This window comes from Enhydra lutris, unplaced genomic scaffold, assembly GCF_002288905.1.
Source record: "Enhydra lutris kenyoni isolate GAN:26980312 unplaced genomic scaffold, ASM228890v2 scaffoldscaffold25, whole genome shotgun sequence".
Classification (NCBI taxonomy): domain Eukaryota; kingdom Metazoa; phylum Chordata; class Mammalia; order Carnivora; family Mustelidae; genus Enhydra; species Enhydra lutris.
The window spans coordinates 15,103,110-15,127,845 of record NW_019154109.1 but is presented as its reverse complement, the minus strand read 5'-3'; the positions used below and the strand labels follow the sequence as shown (position 1 = coordinate 15,127,845).

General features: G+C 33.7%; 1 protein-coding gene and 1 pseudogene across 2 annotated transcripts in view; one reads left to right on the top strand and one right to left on the bottom strand.

Moving 5' to 3' along the window:
• LOC111151092 (BMP/retinoic acid inducible neural specific 3) overlaps positions 1-24,736 on the bottom strand; it is a 390,590-nt gene that overhangs the window by 105,085 nt on the left and 260,769 nt on the right. For both annotated transcript variants that reach the window (XM_022508861.1, XM_022508862.1), the window contains one exon: positions 20,449-20,685. In XM_022508861.1, the coding sequence (XP_022364569.1) occupies positions 20,449-20,685 (237 nt within the window). The remainder of the gene's footprint in view (positions 1-20,448; positions 20,686-24,736) is intronic.
• Positions 23,005-23,910, top strand: LOC111150948 (annotated as a pseudogene).

Here is a 24,736-nt window from a genome sequence, read left to right as displayed (position 1 = left end):
TTAAAAACGCAGAAATCATGGAACATTATTTTAGGTGTACTAAGAAAGAAGAGTAAAAGATCAAAGCAAATTACTAAAATCAATACAGAACTATTCTCAAATTCCAGAGAAATCCTAGTGTGGTTTATGGCAGGGTTCTGCTATTTGCCCTGTTCTATTATAACAAATGAACAATGGTCAATGGTCAATGATCAATAAGAAACCATAAAAGGCAATTTTAGTCCATGATGCAATCAGAATCCATAGAGAGCTCAAGGAGTACAACAATGACAGGAGTATGAAAAAACAAAAATGAAGTCCAGCATTTATTAAAAAAAAAAACAAAAACAAAAAATGAAACTGTGTGTTTCTGTGTGTGTGTGTCAAAATAAAAAGAGAGAGGATCTGACTAGCAGATTATGTGAAAAACACTTGGAAATTGTGTTCACGACTCAGTGTGTGTGAAAAGAATGACATAGATGTAAAAAGTTAACAGATTGTTAGTCTGCATCATGTCCAGAATAAAAGAGGTAATTATTTTATTTTATTTATTTTATTTTACATTAATGAAACTTCATTCATTTCACTGTGTTCAGTCCTGATTTCCACTAATAAACTGAAAATATCCCAAAAGGATTATGAGGACTGTTAAGGATTTAGAAATAAAAAGTCATCTAAGAGAGTTGGAATTTTAAATTTGCTAGAAAAAATACACAAAGAGGATATGGTAATTGTGTGCAAACACCGGAAGGCAGTGACCTATGGAAGAGGGAGGGGCCATCTCTACTACTACAGGGAGGAAGACTAAGGCTTTTAGATAGAAGAATTACATATGTTTTAGCACACAGCAACACCAGGTTATTTTTGCAGAAAACTGGGGAATAAAGAAAATTTCAAAATAAATACAAGTAATCTTATAATTAGAGCCATTCAAACTCATGCTCTTCCGCTTTGGGATACACTGAGCTCCCCATCACTGGACACAGAAGTTAAATAATCAGCACTAAATTGTATGAGACAGAGGATTTTTCATTAGACAGAAGGCTTGACAAACAGGTCACTAAAGTACCTGTCAGTTTTAAGAGTTGAGGCATGTCTTTATGCTTCAGTGGTGTTTGGGGAAATTTATCTTGTTATTCCATGTGTGTTATCTTGCATAGCCAGTGCGACAAATTTGGTCAACCTTCCTAGGATGATACCTGTTCAGAGTTCACACAACACAGCTACCTGACAATCTGACATAACACCACGCATTTGTTTTGCTGCCAATTAACTTCAAGATCTTTCCACTAACACTTTGTCAACTCCTTAAATGAAGCACTGACTTTTGCCAACAGAGGGTTATTTCTTCTTCACAGCTAGTTGTTAAGATCAGACTAGCAAGATAACAAAAATTAAATGAGACTCTCAGTGACAGGCCATTTAGCTGTGTGGCAGATGCTATGTGGACGTGATAGGTGTCACTATAAGAGAACAGAGAAGACTGAAGGAACTCCTGGTTAAACCAAAGGAAATATACCTCTTGTGCACACATTTAATACTTATTATGAGGAACCTGGCTATGCTTCACAAGTTTGCAATCATCAATGTATATAAAATCTTGAATTATCACAACAGTAATGAACAAATTGATTTTTTAGAAAAAGTCAGATAGAGAAATACTGCCATTATAATTAGTGTTACAGTCCAGATTACCACTTTTAAAAGTAATTACAGACTTGCTGACATGTAGCTAGCAAATATTAACAGTGACTGAAGGCACCCTGTATGGAATTCAACTCACTCTAAATAAAAATTGTATCTCTTTGGCTCTAGACCTTTCCATCATTCCATAATGAAATAAGCAGATGATGACATATAAAATTCACCATAAGAGTTTAGGTGAGGGGCATCTGGGTGGCTCAGCGGGTTAAAGCCTCTGCCTTCGGCTCACTCAGGTCATGATCCCAGGGTCCTGGGATCGAGCCCCGCATCAGGCTCTCTGCTCGGCAGGGAGCCTGCTTCTCCCTCTCTCTCTCTGCCTGCCTCTCTGCCTACTTGTGATCTCTCTCTGTCAAATAAAATAAATAAAATCTTTATAGAAAAAAAGAATTTAGGTGAATTTAAGACATGTGGAATTAGTTATTGATATCATATTTCATATAAATACCTATAATACACAATGACAATGCCATTTTCTGTGTCTATCTTATGTATTGCTTACATGTATTAAGTTTTAATCATAAGGGGTTTATTGCAACCTCTAGATCCTATCTTGAATTCTAATTTTACCACATATTAGATGTGCTGAACAAATGAGAGCATGCATTAGCCTAGCTTTCTTATCTATAAGACAAAAGCAAAATACAAGCATAATATTAGTATTTTTCAAGGTTATTTTACGGAGTAAAGAGCATAAGGTCTTAAATGTGTCTGAGTGGTCTATATACTTTCTATGAAACCCATTGAATAAATAATTCAGAAAATATAAGAAATATTTATCATGATTTCTTAAAAAGAACAATCAAACTGGGCACCTGGGTGGCTCAGTGTGTTAAGCTGCTGCCTTCGGCTCAGGTCATGATCTCAGGGTCCTGGGATTGAGTCTCACATCGGGCTCTCTGCTCGGCAGGGAGCCTGCTTCCCCCTCTCTCTCTCTGCCTGCCCCTCTGCCTACTTGTGATCTCTCTCTCTCTGTCAAATGAATAAATAAAATCTTAAAAAAAAGAACAAACTGAAAGTCTCATAGTGTTACTTTTTAAAATTAGATAAATAAATCACAACACCAATCTCCATGTTTCTTTCACTTACAGTGAAATACCAAGTATAGTCTATTCTTATATGTATTGCACCATAGGCTACGTTTTTCTAGCATAACAAACAAACCAAAATACTGCTAGACTTCACAAAAAAGATTTGTTTCTTGCTCACGTCACATATCCATGGCAGCGTGGCTGAGGTTATACAGTGGATTGTCCCTTCAGTGACACGAACTGTCAGAGTCTTTACCAATTGAAACATTATCAATTGCTTTGGCAGAGGAAACAAACCTAACAAATTGTGTCTGGCTCTGAAGCCTTTCTTCTAAAGAATGACATTGTTTGCTCTTACAATTCCTTTATCAAAACCAGTCACATGGCCATATCTAACTTCAAGGGTGAGGCAAGGTCAAGTTTTCTTATGGGCCCATAGGGATGAGAGCCAGAAATATTTGCTGAAAAGCATGAATGACAACTTTATATTACATATCAATTGAATTTGGAAATTTGGAAATTTTGCTATATACTTTAAATACCTAATTTTAAAGATTTGATGACCAAATAAAAATTTTATGGGATATAACTTGACTTTATGTTAATTTCTAATGTTCTACTATTAGATTATGTTCATGTATCTAAAACCCCAAGTTAAAATTCCATATAATGCTGCCTTCATTTATCAGTGAAATAATTGATGAATCATTTCATGTAAAAGACACAAAACTAACTCCATCCATATAAACAATTGATTCATTTGCTTTAACAAATTAATGAAATTTTAAAATGTATGGTTCGATCACTGAAAAAGGATGAACAGAATTACTTTTTATTTGGTTGTAATAAGGGAATGTTGTCAAGAAATTAAATGTATACAATGGAATAGTTAATATACAAAGTACCAAGTATACTGCATTAGAAGATTTTAACAAAGTCTACATGACTATTATTAGGTCATTGTAGAAGGCATGGATGCACTGATTGCTCAAAGCCTTTGTCCTGACTTCCTACAGTTTATAGTTGAAACGAATAACCATCTTTATCAAAATGATCCAAAAGGTAGCATACGGCACACACAACCTTGGAAGGTCATCACATATATTCTTATAAGAACGACTACAGAGTAGCAGTAAGAATTCTCTGAACACACAGTATTATTTATTAATCTCTTTGCCACAGTCTATGTCTATATGAGAAAACAAATAATAAAACACTTAATGAAGTCACCACTTACTTTGTTTTTATGATACTGAATCAAAGCCTTGAATGATTTGTTTCAGACTAAACCAGATAGATGACCAAATTATGGGTTCTAATAAATAATGACTATCATAGCTTTAGAACAAACACATACATATATTGAGAGATAATTCTCCATAACAAATAAATTCAAACTGATGGAAAAAGCATTACATCTTTGTGTTCTCATGCATCTACATCTCTGTCATATTATTATGAAGAGAAATACATGGCAGTTCATGCTCTTATTCAGAATAGAGGAATAGAAAGCAAGATAAAAAAAAGTCTCTCAAAATACCTAGGTAAAAAAAAAAATACAATATAAGAAGCAAAGTATTTTTGTTTTTTTAGAATTGTTTTTTAGAGTATATCCTTTGAAAAGGTGAATGGTGTTAAAGTCACTGTGACAGTCCAAGATGCAGTGAATGAGGTAAATCAAAACTAATTTCTGGGCAATGTCTGGCCACAAATACATTTTGTTATCTTATTCATCAGTCAGTCAACATATATTGTGATGTACAATGTGTGTACTAAATAGAGCACGGTTTACTAGTTCTTTGTGTAATGACAAAAAGAGATGATCTTCTCTGTCCTCAAGAAACACTGAACTCTTTTTAGATAGTTGGGGTGATGACACGGATCCAGGTATAGAAATACATCAGGCAAACTAGAACAGGTGGATGGCATTTGGCAGAAAGCCTTTTGGGATCTAAATCAGGAATCGTTACATAAAACACCTGCTTGGCACTGTACAGCCATCTTATTTCAGATGATGTTAAAAAATTAATTGAAGTACAGAATAAAATTTGGTAACGGCAAAGGTGATATTCATAATATATTAAATATGATACAGCCAGGCATTGATGAATCAGAGCAGAAATGCTGACCAATCAGAACAGACAGCAGTGAAAACCAAATTGATTTTGCTATATCGGTCTCGTAGCTGAATATTTTCTTTAGTGCTGAGGCTATGTATAAGTTACAGTAAATCCAATAAAATATTATCACAATAAATGAAAACATAGGTATTATGAGACTCACTATTGAGACTTCATGTTATAAAAAGCTTATTTTCTTTCCCCTTACTCTTATAATCCAATTACCAATCCCTTTAAAATAAGTACACTATACATATAAGTATATGATTGCTCAAATGACTTGCCAATGATCACATAACTTGTTACTGAAAATGCTTATTTGTTTATCTGATGTTCAGATATTTAGTTCGGACAAGATGGCAGGTACTGTGGACTGAATGTGTCAAAGTTCACTTAATACATACATCTCCTATCCTTGTTAAATAGAAGACTGTAGAATTTCAGACAGCAAGAACAAAACATATATTCTCGCCTAAGATTACACAGTTAGATGTTATAGAATATGATGGTTTTAGTTGTATCTGAAAACCAACAGTGGCTGACATTTTGGGTGTTCACAAATACTCTGGATCCTTTTCTTTTGTAGACGTATGGTAAAATGTCATTTCTCTGTTTCCTTTGAAATCAGGCTTGGCTATGAAATGTGATCATAGGTAATGCAAATTGCTTCCCAGCAATTCACATGAATTCCCAGCAATTCACATAAGAGCCAGTAACAATTTACCACACTCTTTCCACTGCCTCCATAAGCAAACCAGACCAGGTGGTGATCTGCCTTTCAGTCTCAATCCCTGAGCGAGGACAGCACAGTGCAAAGACCAACTAACCTGTGTGGGCATGCATACAAGTGAGAAGTGAACTTTGTTTATGGCTGACATTTCAGAAGTGTTTGGTATTGCAGTGTTACGAAGCTGATGCTGACTGATACAGAAATGGGAGCCAGAAATGGAAGGGAGAGGTTGTGTTGGAGAAAGCAGAAGCCTACAGTTGTGACGCTGACTTAGCGGATCATGAATGTGTCAAGGGCACTCTATCAGAGTGGGAATAATGACAATCCAGGTTAAGAAGTGGGGAAAACAGCTAGTAAAACTGTTGCCTGTGGTAACTAGGGATGAAGATCATTGTACCCAATAAACTCAAGGTGCCAAGGAAAATGTCAGAAAATAGAATGTTAGTTCTGTTGCCAATGGCTCCTTCTGGTAAGTATGACAAAGTATTATCCTCTGTCACAGAGACACATTGTTAACAGGGGGGAGGCTGCACTGTCAGCCCCAGTCCCAGAGTGAAGAGACATAAAGAAGACTCTGTAGCCAACTTAAAATGGACACGTGGTATGAGGAAAAAAACAAAACAAAACAAAACAAAACAAAATAAAAAAACAAACAAAAAACTTCATATGTTTTCATATGTCATACTTCAAAGCAAATTTTTGATTGTGCATTTTTGTAGCATTACCTAGGTTTTCTGTCTGATGTGCTATCTCAAACTTAGAAAAGAATTAGTGATTTTGAGAGCAGAAATAAAAGGGACTGAATAGAGAAGCAATGAATCGGAGCTAAAAGAGGCAATTTCTTCTCAATTCCCAACATTAAAACAATGGCCAATTACAAGTTAATCCCATAGCAAATATAAAACTTAGTGTCTGTCTTCCATGTTTTTGTCATGATCACCAAATAGATGAATTTGTCCTAGGGAATATGCCCAAGAAAATGTGTAATTCTCAGGAAATACTCTTAATTGGACAAGGCACAAATAAAGAAGTCTAATAAATCCCCATGATTGAATGAGAGAGATAAGAAGGGAAGTAGGAAGAAAAAAAAGAAAAATAGGAAATATGGAAAACACCTTTAGGGCAAACTGTGGGTGTGGCTATTTTCCCATGGAATTGATTGAATTCAAGAGGATGAAGACCAGTAACTTTTTACATAAGTTGTACTTCCATAAAAACCCACAACTCCAGGTTTTTTTTAAAAAAATCTGAAGTTTAAGATTTAAAATGACCTTTGATTCTTAATGTTTGGGCAGAAAGCAGACCGGGAAAGCTGTTCCTTAGTCACGTTTTCCAGTTCTCACCTCACATGTGTCCAAGGAAGAAATGGAATAGAAAGATCACCTATATATTGGAACTTGGAAATAGTAGACAAGTGAGTCATTCCCAGAGAGAAAAACTGAGGACAAATCAAGGGATATTCACCCCTAGGTTTGAGGCCCTCATAATGTCTTCTTCTTCTTCTTTTTATTTTTTTTTAAGATTTTATTTATTTATTTGACAGAGATCACAAGTAGGCAGAGAGAGAGTGAGAGGGAAGCAGGCTCCCCACCAAGCAGAGAGCCCAATGCGGGGTTCGATCCCAGAACCCTGGGATCATGACCTGAGCTGAAGGCAGAGGCTTAACCCACTGAGCCAGTGCCCCCTCCAATGTCTTCTGAATAGAGTTTCATAACTACTACCAACAGCTTGCTTCATATTCCCTGTTTTCCTCCTTTCTGGGTAGAAGTGCTTACTATAATCCTCCTGGTTGATTCTACCATGGCATATGGTATGTCTGGGATATGTAACTCGCTTTTTGGTTCATGTCTCTGTAAAAAAAGAAACTACATCTAGATTGGATTAAGATGTTGCAAGCATGACTCCACTGAATTGGACCCAGTAACAGATGGGACTTATGTTCTGTCTTTCATGAGGATGGGGGATATATGTTCTACATCTGAGAGAGGAGGGAATTGAATATCTAGGATCAGAACAAGGGAGTGTGGCATCATTACAGCTTTTAAAATAAATACTAAAGATCGCTTTTAAGGAAAAAGCCCGCTTTGAGGCAAGCAAGATTAACTCATTTTAGCTAATGAAATTTAGCATTACTGTTATGTATCACTTTCTGGCTAAGCTTTAAGACTCAGTACACACATAGTATGCCGTGTTTTTCTTCTTCTCCATGGGGATCACTTTTCCACAAGGGGGATGATCTGTGAGCCTGAGTCTTAGAATGAGGAAAGAGAGAAAAATCCTCAACAAACTTGCAATGGTCAAGTGAGGAAGAAATATATTTAATGTTATAATCCAAAGATATTTTGAGCTTCTTTATTACTGCAGAATTATTAGCCTGTTCTGTATGGCAGATTATCTATAATTAGCTGCACAATGAAGGAAGTTTATTGGTTCATGTAACCGAAACTAAATAAAAGGTGAACTTGTAGCAAGAGTCATTTAACTGCCCAAGGATGTAACCAAAGAAATTATTTTCCACCTTGCAGGGCTCAAGGAACTCCTATGGTTGCAAGATGGCTCTCTACTGGTCTTAAGACTATGTTCTTATTTCATATTTAAGAAGACAAATTAATAGAATTCCCCATAGCTATTGTGGAAAAATTAGGAATCTTTCATCTCCTTCAAATACTCCAAGGAAATATATTTCTGGGTCTCATTGACCCAATTTTTCATGTGTCTTAAGCTGATCTATATAGTTAGGGGAATGGATTCTTATGATTTGCTTGCATTAGTCAGAGAGCAATTCTGGATCTCAGTATAAGCTAAGTACCATACACTGTAATACTAAAAATGGGAATGGGGGTTCCTCGAAGAAAATTTGGAATATTTTAATGTCAGGGAACAGGAATGAATACTGAGCAGCAAACAGTAAGAGTTTATTAAATATTATAACATGTGAACTGGACAGTTAGTTAAAATTCAAAACTTTATTCAGAGATACTTATTTTCTCTGCAATGTATTGTTTTTCTATAAACTTATAGTTAACTATCATCTGAGGGAGAAACTATTTTGGGGAAAAAGTAATAATAGTCTACATTTTAAAAAAGCTGAGAGGAAATAATAATTTTTTTAACATTTATAAATTGAGTTAACCCAACTTTTATAGTACATACATTTTGTCATGATAGCATTAGAAAGTTTATCCATTTTTCAGGTGAAGTGTTAAATGGACAGTGTTCTCTAGAAGTAACACCTAGACAATTTCCATTACAAGGTGGCCTCCAGCTGCCATTCTTGGTTTATCAAATGAATATCCTTACATTTAATAAGACATGATTCTGATAAAGATTTATGTTGACAGCATACAATACACCTTAGATTGTCCATACACCAGGTGATAACACAATTTCTCTGAGGAGTAAAGATGTTATGTCAAAAAAATTCTAAAACATTTGCGCTCTATGTAAACCAAACCCTTTATTTTTTAAGATTTGTTATTACTTAAAAATTATTACTTGTATCATTATATTCCATAGTTATAGCTTAAGTAATTTTCTTATTCATCCAAAGAAGGATTAAGCATAATTTAGAATATTATATGAAAAAGATACTATACTGTTATCTATGTAGTAGTTCTTTATTTTTCTGCTAACTTTAGTAAATGATTGCATAATCCAAATCAAAATAAATTTGAGGTTTGCTTTTTTAAATATATATGTAAAACTGTAAGCACTTCCAGTTTTTTCATTAGGTTAGAATTATTGATCAAGACCTAAGTAGAACTGATCTCTAAATAACTGGCAACAAAATTGTTTTTATCTAATTAAACAAAACATATAAATCAGTTTGTTTGGTTACAGTTACTGTGTGTATATTTTATTTTTCTTCTGCATCTGTATTTCCCTGTATATCTCTCTATATCTTTATCTTGTTTCCATTCTTTTGCTATAACCATCACATATATGCTACCATTACTTCTTATTAAACAACATTCATTTATTTCTGAAAATATAAAGGTAGAGAATGAATAGATTTGTTTAAATATAGTTTATACAGCCAAAATTTTTTCAGATTGCAAGTTATGAAAAAAAATACATTCTGTTTTGAAATTTTCTAACACTTTTTTGGCAGGCTGTATAAGGTATATTTTCTAGGACTTATATTACAGAACAAAATGAATCATATATAATCAAATAGGAAAATGGCTAAGCATTCTACACTAATCTAGTCTTATGATTTAATTTTATACTTGGTGATAATAGAAAATACAACAGAAAGGTATTTATAAACAAGTTATTCTGATCCAGTAAAATCTGGAATTTATTTTCTTCCTTTTTGTGTGGTAATTGATATTAGCATTCTATTTTGTTACTATATACTTTAACATACACATTTTCACATGTATTATCTGTGTTTAAGGAAGAATTTTATAAATTTAGATGTAATTCTAATCTGGTAAAATAAATACAAGCTGATTTTTTTCTTCAGCTTTAATAAAAATATATTTTTGGTGTATTAATTATTTACATTAAAATTGTCAAGTTCAGTTAAATTAAATATTTGAAGTAACATAATCATCATTCTTAATCATCAGGAAAATGAAATAAATTGGTGCATATCCTTACAATCAAAGCACTTAGAATAAAGTCTATCAAGTTATAGGAGCCTGTGGGTGGTGAGAACATTTGAAAACCTTTCCCAATGCGGTATCTGCCTCATTACTTCTTATATTGTGTTTATCTTCATGAGGCCAAAAAAAAAAAAAATTAAAAAAAAATAGAGGAAGTTTTACATCTCAAAAAACCTCTTCTCAAAACTATCAAATATTCTACTAGTGTTAAAAGGAGTCCAGTAAAACAATATTTTACCTGGTTTTGGTTCCAAGTGTGGGTAACTGAGTGTGGTTCTACTAAAGATGTAAAATACTAGTAAAAGTTTGTGTTAATTGTTTATACATTGAAATTGAAAAAAAAAAGCTCAATATTATCTATGATGAATCAGAAAATTACAGCAAAGTAACACCACTCCTCAAATTAAATATGAATTAGCTAAATACACTACATACCAATTGGAATAAATAATTAAACTGCAAAAATAATTAAATAATTCTTTTCAATATTGGAAATAGTTTCAGAAATATCATCCAAAAATAACTTTATTCCATAAATCATCGTTTTTCCAACATTGACACAATTGAGCCAATATGGTAAGAATCTGGTTTTAAACCTTAGTTGGGCAGTCCACATATGAGTTTAGAGTCAGATTTTTTTTTTTTTAAAGTGGTGGTGGATGGTGGGGAGGTGGTGATGTTGGTAAAAATTCTGACTTTAATTAGCACTAGCTTTTAACTAGTAGTTCAGAACATCTGGCCATTGAATATTTCTGATTAATTTTTGACCAATTACTTATTCTGGCACATAACATGTAATGAGCTTTAAAAACATTTAGTTAATTCAGCTATTCTAGGATTCTACCCTCCTAATTATTAAGATGCCAAAATTCTTATTCTTATTTTTATTTATTTTTTTAATTTATAAGATGCACAAATTTTAAGTGTAGACTCCGAATTTCATGAACTGAACATACCATGGAGCCAGCCTCTGGAGCAAAGAATCATTTAGCGCCAATGAAGCAATTCAGACCCTCATCCATCACATCAGCTCTTCCTCTGCTGGTACCAAAGCTCTGACGTGGACTAGAACAGACAAACTTTTGTCTATTTTTACGCTTAATATTAATGGAATCACATAGTATATGTACTTTTGAGTCTGGTTTCCTTTGTTTAATATGATGCTTAAGAGAGTTATTCCTAACATTCTGGATAAATCATGTACACACTTAGCTTCACACTTAGTTTCGTAGAACTTCAATGAGTAAGTACACCATGACTTTCTACTTTTCCTGTCTCAATAGGCATTTTGGTAATTTCCACTTTCAGAGTGTTGAAAATAATGCTACTATGAACATTCTTGTACATTTTTGTATATTTATTGTGAATATGTACATATATTTATTTATTTATTTTTAGTTTTATTTTATTTTTTCAGTGTTCCAAGATTCATTGTTTATGCACCACATCCAGTGCTCCACGCAATATGTGCCCTCCTTAATACCCACCACCAGGCTCATCTATCTTTCCAGCCCCCTCCCTTCCAAAACCCTCAGTTTGTTTCTCAGAGTCCACAGTCTTTCATGGTTCATCTACATCTCCAATCTCCCCCAATTCACTTTTCCTTTCCTTCTCCTAATGTCCTCCATGTTATTCCTTATGCTCCACAAGTAAGTGAAACCATATGATAATTGACTTTCTCTGCTTGACTTATTTCACTCAACATAATCTCCCCAGTCTCATCCATGTTGATACAAAAGCTGGGTATTCATCCTTTCTGATGGAGCTGTAATATTCCATTGTAGATATGAACCATATCTTCTTTATCCATTTATCCATTGTAGAAGGGCATCTTGGTTCTTTCCAAAATTTGGTGGTTGTGGCCATTGTTGCTATGAACACTGGGGTACAGATGGCCCTTCTTTTCACTATGTCTGTGTCATTGGTGTTAATATCTAGTAGTGCAATTACAGGGTCATAGAGTAGCTCTATTTTTAATTTCTTAAGGAATCTCCACACTGTTTTCCAAAGTGGCTACACCAACTTGCATTCCCACTAACAGTGTAAAAGCATTCCCCTTTTTCCACATCCTTTCTAACACTTCTTGTTTCCTGTCTTGTTAATTTTGGCCATTCTAACTGGTGTAAGGTGGTGTCTCAATGTGGTTTTGATTTGAATTACCCTGATGGCTAATGATGATGAACCTTTTTTCATGTGTCTGATAGCCATTTGTATGTCTTCTTTGGAGAAGTGTCTGGTCATGTCTTCTGCCCATTTTTTGACATGATGATCTGTTTTTTTGGGGTGTTGAGTTTGAGGAGTTTTTTTTTTTTAAGATTTTATTTATATATTTGGCAGAGATTACAAGTAGACAGAGAGGCAGGCAGAGAGAGGAAGGGAAGTAGGCTCCCTGCTGAGTAGAGAGCCTGATGCGGGGCTCCATCCCAGGACCCTGCGATCATGACCTGAGCGGAAGGCAGAGACTTTAACCCACTGAGCACCCAGGTGCTCCAAGGAGGAGTTCTTTATAGATCTTGGATATCAGCCCGTTGTCTGTAGTGTCATTTGAGAATATTGTCTCCCATCCTGTGGGTTGCCTCTTTGTTTTGTTGACTGTTTCCTTTGCTGTGCAGAAGCTTTTGATCTTAATGAAGTCCCAGAAGTTCATTTGTGCTTTTGTTTCCTGTGCCTTTGGAGATGTGTCTTGAAAGAAGTTGCTATGGCCAATGTCAAAGAGGTTACTGCCTAAGTTCTCCTCTAGGATTTTGATAGATTCCTGCCTCACATTGAGGCCTTTTATCCATTTTAAGTTTATCTTTGTTTATGGTGTAAGAGAATGATCGAATTTCATTCTTCTATACATATCTGTTCAATTTTCCCAGCATCATTTATTGAAGAGAGTATCTTTTTCCACTGGATATTTTTTCCTGCTTCTCAAAGATTATTTGACCATAGAATTGTGGGTCCATATCTGGACTCTCTACTATGTTCCACTGGTCTATGTGTCTGTTTGTGTGCCAATACCATGCTGTCTTGGTGATCACAGCTTTGTAGTAAAGCTTGAAATCAGGCAATGTGATGTCCCCAGCTTTGTTTTTCATTTTCAATATTTCCTTAGCAATTTGGGGTTTTAGCAATTTGGGGGTGAATATGTACATATTCTAAATTTCTATCCAGGAATGAAACTGGTGATTTAAAGGATATGATGTATTTGCCTTTAGTGGATGCTGGCACATATTTTTTCCAAAGAGGAATTAATTATATACCCAGCACTATTATGTAAGAGTTCCAGTTATTCTAAATTCTTACTATACTTGTTATTTTCTCTCTCTCTCTCTTTCTCTCCTTCCTTAACTCCCTCTCTCCTTTTCTTTTTTCTTTTTCTTTTTAAATTTTTAGCCATTCTGGTAGGTGTGTAGTGCTATCACTTGTAGCTTTATGACTCTATTTGCCTTATTCTGATTACAAAGCTATTGAACATTTTGTCATATCATTATTTTACCTTTGCATCTCATCTTTTTCAAGGTATTGAAATATTTTGTCCATTTCTTTATTGATTTTTAATTGATTAGAAGGATTTCTGTATATATCATCCATAGGAGTTCTTGGTTTGACAAATGTTTTCCAAATATGTTCTCCTTTTATATAAATTGTCTTCTCATTTTTAATGGTGTTTTTGATTGAAGTTTTTTTAAAAAATCAATTAATTAAATATACTGCATTACTAATTATTAATTTCAGAGGTAGAATTTAGTGATTTATCAGTTGCATATAACACCTAGTGCCCATTACATAAAGTGCCCTCCTTAATTGGCATTTATGCCCTCCTTAATTGGCAGTTATCCTATCCCCCCCACCTACCTCCCCTAGCAACCTTCAGTTTGTTTCTTAGAGTTAAGAGTCTCTTATGGTTTGTCTCCTTCTCTGATTTCCTCTTGCTTTATTTTCCCCTTCCTTCCCCTATGTTCATCTGTGCTTTTCCTTAAATTCCATATATGAGTGAAATCACATGACTGTGGAAGTTTTAAATTTCTTTTTTTTTCTTTCTTTCTTTTTTTTTAATTTTACAACTAGTATTTGAGAGTCTGTTCATAACATTGTTTTTTTTTTCCAACTTGCCTAAATTTTAAATAGGTTTCTTCTTGACTATAAGACCCTGATCTCCCTTTTTGTCTGAAAACTTGCAATTGCAAATTCTTTTAGTGTCCTTTTTTTGTTTTAAGATTTTATTTATTTATTTGAGAGAGAGAGAGAAAGCATGAGAGGGAAGAGGTCAGAGGGAGAAGCAGACTCCCTGACAAGCAGGGAGCCTGGTGTGGGACTTGATCCTGGGACTCCAGGATCACGACCTGAGCTGCAGGCAGTTGCTTAACCAACTGAGCCACCCAGGTGCCCCTCAGTGTCCCTTTTAAGATGTAAATCTTTTACAAACCATATTGTCTTTCCTAAAGATCTGGGAGTCATCATTTTGAAAAGTAATCATCTGAGAGAAGGAGCTAACACTTTTATTTCCCAGTTTCTGTGGGAAAGTAGAAGACAAGCTTAAGTAAGAGACAATTAGTAAGCACAGCTAGTCTAATCATGTTGACCAGCCTTCCTGTTCATGTCTTCTAACACTTTTCCATGAAAATTGAAAATCCTGCTGTCTTTTGTTTCAGAGGATTTGCATTCAACCTCTCTTCCCTACTATAAGTCTCTCTCCTCTATTACAATAGTCTTAAATAAAATCTAACTTGACTATTTAACTGGTAGAGTACAATTTTTATTTTGTAGTTCATATAAATTAATAATTATGATATATATTCCTGTCAGATTGACTATGTTATTATCAAAAAATATTTTTATTTCATTTAATATATTTTGCATTACCATTTAGTATTTTTTGGCTAATGTTTATATTACATATTTTTCCATCCTTTAACCTTGATTTATCTACATCTCTAGTAAGTAGCAAATAATCTTTTATTGTTACTATTATTATTATTATTGTTGTGTTATTTTAATCAGTCCTGTGGTCTTTTATTAAGAATATTTAATGTAATAAGAAAAATAGAATATTTAATATACTAACCATTATAGTGGGATTATATCTGACTGAACAAAATTTATTGAAAACACAATCTAAACCTTTCCCTTTACACTGGATTTATCTAGTTGATCCAGATTACTTTTTCTCTGGTTTTTTATCTTATTGTCTTTTTTGGGGAAGTAATCAAATAATTTTTATTTGATTTTCTTCTTCTAGATTTCAATTAAACATTTTTCCTTATTTTAGAGTTATCCCAGAGATTATAATATATATTCTTGGTTTATCAATTATATTTCTTAACACATCCTCAGCAATGGCAGCACCTTGTAATACTGAGAATATTAGCTCTTTCCATTCATCACCCATTTTTAATTATTGCAATATATTAAAATCCTATATACATACATATAATTTCCACATCACATTATTATTTTGTACAGTCAATCTTCACTTGTATTTACTCATACGTATTTGCTATTTCTAGTATTCCTCTTCCTCTTTGAATTTCCATGTTTTTACCTTCCATTTCTTTTCTGAACACATCTTTATTTTCACCTTGTTTTTTTTTTTTTTTTAATACTATGTACTGGTATATAATTCTAAATTAATGTTGTTTATTATAATGTTTATTTTTAAAGATGCAAAAAAAATTTTTTTGATAAGTCAGATCCATTGTTACTCCATTGAGAGTAATGTCTTTATTTTCCTCTAGGTATATTGAAAAATATTTTCTGCCTTTTTTTTTTCTTAACAGATTTTCTCTTATGTGCCTTTCTGTGATTTTCTTTTTATTTATATTTGTGTTTGTGTTTTCTGTGTTTTTTTTTAATCTGTGGGTTGAATGTGTAAGTTTTCAGCTATAAAAAAATTGTACCATTTTACCATTATACCTTTGCATATTGTTTTTGCCATTTTCCCATCTACCCCACCTGTGCCCCAGATTCAACAATATTTTAGACCTTTTATGAATTTCTCACTTGTGTACTTATCCATATTTTGTTTTTCTTTTCTTCACTGCTTCCATTTTCGTCTATTCTATTAACATGTCTTCACATTCACTAATTTTGTTATCCATTGTGCAAAACTATTAAAATAAGACTTTGAATTATTGATTTCAGATACTATACTTTTATGTTTTAGAGGGTCCTTTAGTCTACTTTTATAGATTCCAAATCTCTGATGAACTTTTCAATATCTTCACCTACATGATCATTTCTTTTGTTTATTTTTGAATATTTTAATAATAATTATCCAAAAATATTTCCTACTAATTTCAATATCTGGATCATCTTACATCACTTGTCTGGTTTCTTTTCTCTTTGATGTTAGCTACATGGTCTTGTGTGCTCATATGCTGTAAATTAGGGTTTCATGTCCATCAGATATAAAAAGAAGAGCAGAGGCTTTAGAAAATGTTTTCATCCTCATGAGGTCACCCTCTTCATATTTAACAGACACAGTAGGGAGTTGATACTTTCAGGATCAACTCCTTATCAACTCCTTAAGAGCAGGATTTAAACCGTATTAGTGCCGGGTTATAATTGTATAGGACTCAATCTACCTCTTGTTCTCCACCTTTTGAGCATTTGCTTCTTCAGGTCAATAACACTGCAAAGATTCAATTTTAATCACTCAGAGGTTTTATTTTATCTCTTTAGTTATATGCCCCTGGTATGTTCAAAATAAGGCAAATGTCTTTAAAGAGGAGACTAGTCACATATTTAAAAGCCTTCAAGTCATTCTCCAATATTCTCACTTTGATCTACTGTAACTGCAATATTTTCTTCTGGATTCTTTGTTCTGGAGGAGCAGCATTTTCCAGGAGCTAATCCTAGGCTCTCAGCTTCTAACTCTGCCTTGAACTGATAAATGTGCCCCAGGGAAAAGCAGTTGCAGAAACTGTGTCAATTCATCATTTTCTGTAAGGTTTTCCAACCTCGCCAGTTTTATTTTCAAGCTCCTCACTCTAGAGAGGTTTTGTCTTAAGTTCTTGAAAGTCTGTGATAAACTTCATTCTTCAGAGAACTTTGTTTAGTTCCATAGCACCCAGAAGTATCTAAATTCAGTATAAACTTTGTCTTAAACCTAAACTTATTTAGGCCCACCAAATCTAGAAATTTGTCAGTCTGATCTCCACAACCACTAAAAGTTTTGCTAGTTTTTCTTTCTTTTATCAGTTACTTTTTGTGGGGGGGAATGCACAGTCCTCAGCTTTTACTCTAAATCAAGAATTGTCAGATGTTTACAGAATTAAACATATTAATGAATAAGAAAGAAGGAAGGAAGTTGCAAGCAATAAAGAAAGAAAGGGAGAGAGGAAGAGAGGGAGGGGGAAAAAAAAGGAGGGAAAGAAAAAATGTGAATACCGAGATTATACCTCCTGTCAGGAATCTCATTCTATTTAGTTTTGTTGCTTTGGTGATCTATTATGTCTTTGAAAATATAATTTAAAAAATTATTCACCTTTCTAATTACTATCAGTGGAAGTGCTGCCCTACTACATTTGGTGATTTTTATTTATTTTATTTAATACACTTTTCAAAGCAAAATGAAAAGGGGGAAAATTCCCCTTTTGAATTCCCCCTGTTAATTCTACAAATACAGAGAGGCTTAGAGGATATCCTGGCCTAACCTATCTATCATACACTGTAATATGAGATAGAAGTTATTTGTTTGTTTCTGTTTTCTTTTTTATGTTTATTTCTTATTTTTTAAAAAAGATTTATCTATTTATTAGAGAGAGGGGGAGGGACAGAGGGAGACAATCTTCAAGCAGACTCCCCGCTGAGTGCAGAGCTTGATACAGGGCTCTAGTTCAGGAACCTGAGATCAAGACCTGAGCTGAAATCAAGTGTCAGATGATGAATTGCCTGAGCCACCCATGTGCCCCAGTTTGTTTGTTTTTTAGAAATTTAACACTAGGGAGACTACCATATATTGTAACTTATCTAAAAGTGTTGTATTCCATAACTATTTTTTAACATCAGATAGTTTACGTGAATAGAACATGATAAATGTCTCATACATGATATATGAATATTTTATTGGGAACACTAGAAAGAGAAATTTGAAATTAGAAATTCATTAGGTTTATTCCTGGACATATTATTGTTTTTGGTATAATTGTAAATGGGATTTATTCCTTAATTTCTCTTTCTTCTTCTTCATTATTGGTGTATAGAATATGTAACTGATTTTTGTAGATTGATTTTGTACCCTGTGTCTTTACTGAAGTTGTTTAACAGTTCTAGAAATTTTTTGGTGGAGTCTTCTAGATTTTCTAAGAAGAGTAGTATGTCATCTGCAAATAGTGAAAGTTTTAATTCTCCCTTGCTGATTTGGATGCTTTTTGTACTGTTGATGGGAATGCAAACTGGGTAGCCACTCTGAAAAAGAGTATGGAGTTTCCTCAAAGAGTTGAAAATAGAACTACCCTAGGTTCCAGCAATTGCACTACTAGTTGTTTATCTGATGAATAGAAAAATACTAATTTAAAGGGATACATGCACCCTGATATTTATAGCAGCATTATCCACAATAGCCAAGATATGGAAACAACCCGTGTCCATCAATTGATGAATGGATAAAGAAGATGTGGTATGTATGTATGTGTGTGTGTGTGTGTGTGAGTCAGTCATAAAAAAGAATGAAATCTTGTCATTTAGAGTGACAAGGATATGTCAACCAAAATATGTCAGTCATAGAAAGACAAATACCATAAGATTTCAATCATATGTGGAATTTAAGAAACAAAAGAGGAAAAGGAAGAAAGAGAGGCAAACCAAGAAACAGACTCTTAACTATAAAAAAACAAACTGATGGTTGCCAGAGGGGAAGTGGGTGGGGGAATAAATAGGTGAAGGGGATTAAGGAAGGGCTTTTTGTGATGAGCATGGGTTTTGTATGGAAGTGCTGAATGACTATATTGTGCACCTGAAACTAATATTACACTGTATGTTAACTAAGAGGAATTTAAATAAAGGTTTTAAAAATTAAAAAAAATATATATATATATACAAAAATTAGAAAAAGAATTTCTTTAGGTTTTCTAACAATTTCAAGGAGATAAGGATCTTTGATTCTAGATAGTTTTTCCTGTTTATATAAATAGAAACATTACTAAAATTGAAAAGCATTATTTATTATGTACTATTCTGATCAAAATATATGTTGAGAAATCATAAATTCATTAATCCTTCCTATATTTATTTACCTACCTTTCTATTTTATAATTTGGTGGCTCTTCTCAACAAAAAGATGATGCTTTGTAACAATCAATTGCATTGCTTCTGACCTGGTATTAGCTACAGACTTGTCATATATAGTCTTTATTATGTTGAAATATGTCCCTTTCATGTCTAAATTGTTAAGGGCCTTGCTCAGGAATGGATGTTGAATTTTATCACTTTTTAAGTATGTTTTGTTGAATTAATCACCAAAAGAATTATAATCTCAAGCATATAAGTCTGATATCTTGGTGGTTAAAAACCTCTTTTGCCCATTTGAAAGTCAGTCCAACACTTTTGAGTAAATACTACATAATTACACTCACCACATTCTAATGATTTTGATTATTCCTTAATCATGTATTATTATGTATACTTTTATTAATATTTTAAATTTTACATTGAGACATCCTTAATCTTTTATTAAAATTCACTGTTTTATGAAATGAAAGCTATTATAGGTTATGCAATCAGTAAGAAAAAACATTGAGAACACATACATGCACTCACAGAAATTCAGAAATAACAAAAACCAAAATTTGATAACAAAAACCAAATTTGAACATAAATCAAAATTGATTTAAATTTGATTAAAAAAATCAGTAGTTACGTGATCTTGCACATTCATGAGATTCATGTTAATGTAAAAAGGTATAGAACAAATGCTCTCTGCATTTTGCCTCACAAGTGAAACTCAGGGACCACTAGAAAAGACTAGAGAGATATCAAGAGAAATCAAATGATAAATTCTTATATTGAGAAAGGCAAAGACTTTCTTTGCTAAATTACTCAGCTCAAGAGCAGGTGAGGTTCTAGTGACAAATAATACTTAATAATACACAAAGTACAACATATGCCTTCAGTAAAAATACTGAATCTCTGGTAATAGAAGTTATATAGATGTCTATTTGAAAGAATAATAAAAAAAAAAATGAAAGGCTTTCCAATTATGTAATCATACTTTCTTCCAAAGAGATAAAATATTCATTTCAACATAGTATTATTTTGACAAAGTTTAAATGTTACATTAAAAATTCTCTTACCTGATTCCTCAAAGTCACTGTTGTAGACTTTCCAGGTCTCAGTTATTCGAAGAAGATTCTCTTCCATGGCTTGAATGTCCATGGAGGGGCAGTTGCATTCTGGAAATTTGGGACCACAATGACACCAGCAATCATTGTCCTTGCAGATAAACTCTCCCTCAGAATTGCAAGCAATGTAGCTTAACGCTGCTTGTACAAAACGCTCTTGAAGGTAGTCTGGAAGGAGGACTTGTAGCCCTTAAAGAAAAAAAAAAAAAAAAAACACACACTTTTTTAAAAAATGAAGAAAAAAAGCACAACACATTTAAAATATTCAAAAAAAGGCCAACAATTTAATATATGTCATAGATTTAAAACTATCATTTGAAAATTATCCAAGCCAAAAAAAAGAAAAAAAAAAAAGAAATTATCTAAGCCTACACAATTGCAAATATTTGTAATTCTTTTCAACATATGATGACTCCATGTACTTTCAAGAATCCCAGAATTTATAGAGATGTTTAAACTCTCAGATTATCTGATTTTTAAAAATTCATTTAATTGTTCATCCATCCTTCCTTCCTTCTCTCTCTCTCTCTCTCCTTTCATTTTTTTAAAATTTTTCAGTTAGCACACAGTGTTATATTAGTTTCAGGTGTATAATACAGTGAATCAACAAATCCATACAACACCCAGTACTCATCAAGACAAGTGCAGTCTTTAATCCTCATCACCTATTTAACACCCTCTCAATAACCATCCGTTTGTTCTCTATAATTAACAGTCTATTTCTTGTTTATCTCTCTCTTTCTCTTTTTTTCCCCTTTGCTCATTTGTTTTGTTTTTTTAAATTCCACTTATAGTATTTGTCTTTCTCTTTCTGATTGGCTCTTTCACTGAATTGTTTAGAATATTTGGTGATTTTTACATAATGTAGGTAGAGCCTACGTTCCTAAGCCTTTAAAAAGAGACACGCATTTATTTCCCACTACTTGATTTCAAATAGTTTTCAGTATTTTCATTTAACTTTCAGACTATCAGCCCACATTTACATAGACACCATAATACCATAAGTTGTGACATTGGCAAAGGAGTTACAGAATGCTGATGGTAATGTTTACCTCATGTCATTAATAATACATAACTTATATGACTGTATCATTCAGGAGTGATCACTAAGACCAACTCAGGGAAGGACAGATTTCTTTTGTTTCACAGGTCATGTCCTTGCCATGTATTAAGACAGCCCTAGTGATAGAATCCATTATTTTTCTACATGGAAGTTTATTAAAGTTTATTTCTCTTAAGAAAAAATTCAAAAATGAAGATAAGGCAATATAATTAATATTTAGTATTCCCTACTGGTTTCACATTTGTTATATTTCAAGGATATATAATTTCAATTCCAGCATTTCTTTATACATAGGAAAATGTAATTAAAAAGCTGAATATTTAAAGTAGTCAGTTAAAAAATTAAATATAGAAGGAAAAATTAGGCAAACACCTGATTGCTATTTATTACAAAACTGGATATTTACCATTATGTTTATTTCTATATCTATCTATATACCTAATTATCCCCAAAAGAAGAAAACGGACATTCTCTAAAACCACACCAAAAATAACAAAGGCTTTTTCAGGGGGAGAAGAAGTCTGGAGATAGACCACTCAAAACCTTGGAATTTTTTAACCAGACCAGTAAAATAGACAATACTGATACTTAAAGAGATAACTTCCATTGTCTTGGTAGATAAGTCAGAGTAACTGGAGGCTTTCCTAGGGTTTTTTTTTTTTTTTTTTTTTTTTATGTACAGGAAAAACAGAGTAAAAATACCAATAGGACTGTAACTAGCAGAAGTTCTGCTTGGTGCTGAGACTATGCTTAATGAAGCTGAGTTTTGAGCCTGATGTTCGTGAAAAGAAGCATATGAAAAAGGGCACTGGAAATTATAAATGATGATATAATGGAAATGCCACAAATAAAAATGTATAAATTGGAGTTAAGAAATAATCAATGGATTTAACAGCAAGTTAGAAAGAGCTGAAGAAATAATAAGCAAACTGGAATATGTCAGAAAAAAAATATTGACTACAGAATATAAAGGAGAGGGGCGCCTGGGTGGCTCAGTGGGTTAAGCCTCTGCCTTTGGCTCAGGTCATGATCTCAGGGTCCTGGGATCGAGTCCCGCATCGGGCTCTCTGCTCAGCAGGGAGCCTGCTTCCCTCTCTCTCTCTCTCTCTCTCTGCCTGCCTCTCTGTCTACTTGTGATCTCTCTCTGTCAAATAAATAAATAAAAATCTTTAATAAAAAAAAAAGAATATAAAGGAGAGCAAAAGAAGATAAAATACAGAAAACAGTATAAAATATATATAAGTTATGACCAAAAGTTCTAAAAATATATTTAATAGAACCCCAGAATAAGAGGTAACAAGGAAAAAATCAATATTTGGGGAATAAATATATAAGAAATTTATATAATTGATGAGACATCAAGAAAATTGTAATTTGCATCACACTAATGTGTTCTAGCAAGACAAAAAACAAAGTGAAAATGACCGGCTGACTAGTGCTTTTCAATGCTGCTTTGCACCTTCACGGCTTTCAACAAGCATATGAATTTGAAACTCTGTGACTGTAATGAGTTCAAACCAAAGAACTCAAAAGAAGCAGAAAGTAAAGAAAATGGAGGCAGCAGTCTGGTGTTGCTACAGGGATAGGATCTGGTCTTGATGACAATAGAGGAACTTCCTCGCAAAGATAATGGGATAATCCCAAAGATAATTTGACATTGTCTGAGTGCCACTTGCCAGCTGCCAGGAGCCCAAGCACTGGCAGAGCTGCTGGCAGAGGAATCCCAGCTGGTCTTTCAATGACCCAGGCCCCTGCAGAATTCTATGGGCCAGTCCCAGGGAGTGGTGGGCTATCACAACTGGTGATAGCCCTGCAAGGAAGAGGTACTGCTGCAGCCATGGCTATTGCTGCCACAGTTAGGATTTCAGGGACCCCAAACAAATAGCCAACTGACAGAGGAGATCCTCCACCATCTATGGGCTGAGGGGTCACCAACTCCAGGCATGATGGGCCCAGCACCTGATATGAGGCCTCCCATGGATCCCCCAGTGAGGATTGCCACTGGATAAGGAACTCGAATGCACATTCTCCCTTCAGGATGTGTCTCCCACCCCAGGAGGATGCAGGCCTTCTTTGACCTTTGGCCTCAGAGTTACGGAAGCAGCTCCACAAAAGCATGGGCCAGATTCCACAGGGCCACATTACCACAGACCTGTTTGTTTGTTATGCCCTTGTTCTTGGTTACTCACAGGATTGTCTGGTTTCCCTTTCAGGGTCCCCTCCCCCAGGAATGCCCCCATCAGGGCCCTAGACTCCTCTTGGCTCTCCTCAGCTCCCTGAGTGTTTCCTGTAAGGCTGTACATAGTCCTTTTACTTCCTTGTGGCCTGTGAAACTAGTTTATAATTAACTATTAAGAATATCAAAAAAAGAAGAAAAAAGAAAATTTGTTCCAATATATCAGTAGAAAAACAAAATAGGAAACAAAATAGTTTTATGGAACAATATCATTCTATTTTTATTATAAGCAAAAATAGTGACCTATCATTAACAATGGCATTAAATCTTCTATTTGATAATAAACCAGTCCTCTGTCAATTTTGTTGAAATAAAACATTAGGAACAAACTGATCTGGAAAAGTATTTGTTACTCAATCATATGAATCATTCACATCTCAGTTTCTGGGAATTTTACCAAGAAGTTATTACCAAGACTCAGTAAATGACTTTTCATTACTCCTTTACCCTTTCACTCAGAAGTATCTTGTTTGATATGTTAAATTCATAAGGGGTTGGAAACATTGGAACATGATTAATCTCAACACATGTTTTCTAATACTTCCTCAAGATTTACTTTTTTTCATATATATTACATATATTGTCATCAATAGTTTGGAATATAGATCTGACTTTTTCAATTTTGAACTGTCTGTAATCTAGTTGGCAAAACAGATCTCAAAGTCAAACAAACAGGGAAATCAAGCTTACTCACTGCCGGAAAAACATTTCAGTTCATTTTTTTAAGAATTAACATACTATGTGCATCTCTTTGACATTTCCTTTCTGAATGTTAATTCTAATACAGTTAAATCAAGGAGTTTTATTCTGAATTTGTTGCTTAATGCTTTCACCTTTAATAATTCTTATTGATGCTTTCTTTGCTCTGATAAAATTCTACTTTCGGACTCCAGTGTTTCCAATTGCCACATATAGTGACCTAAAATCCTTTATACCCTTCA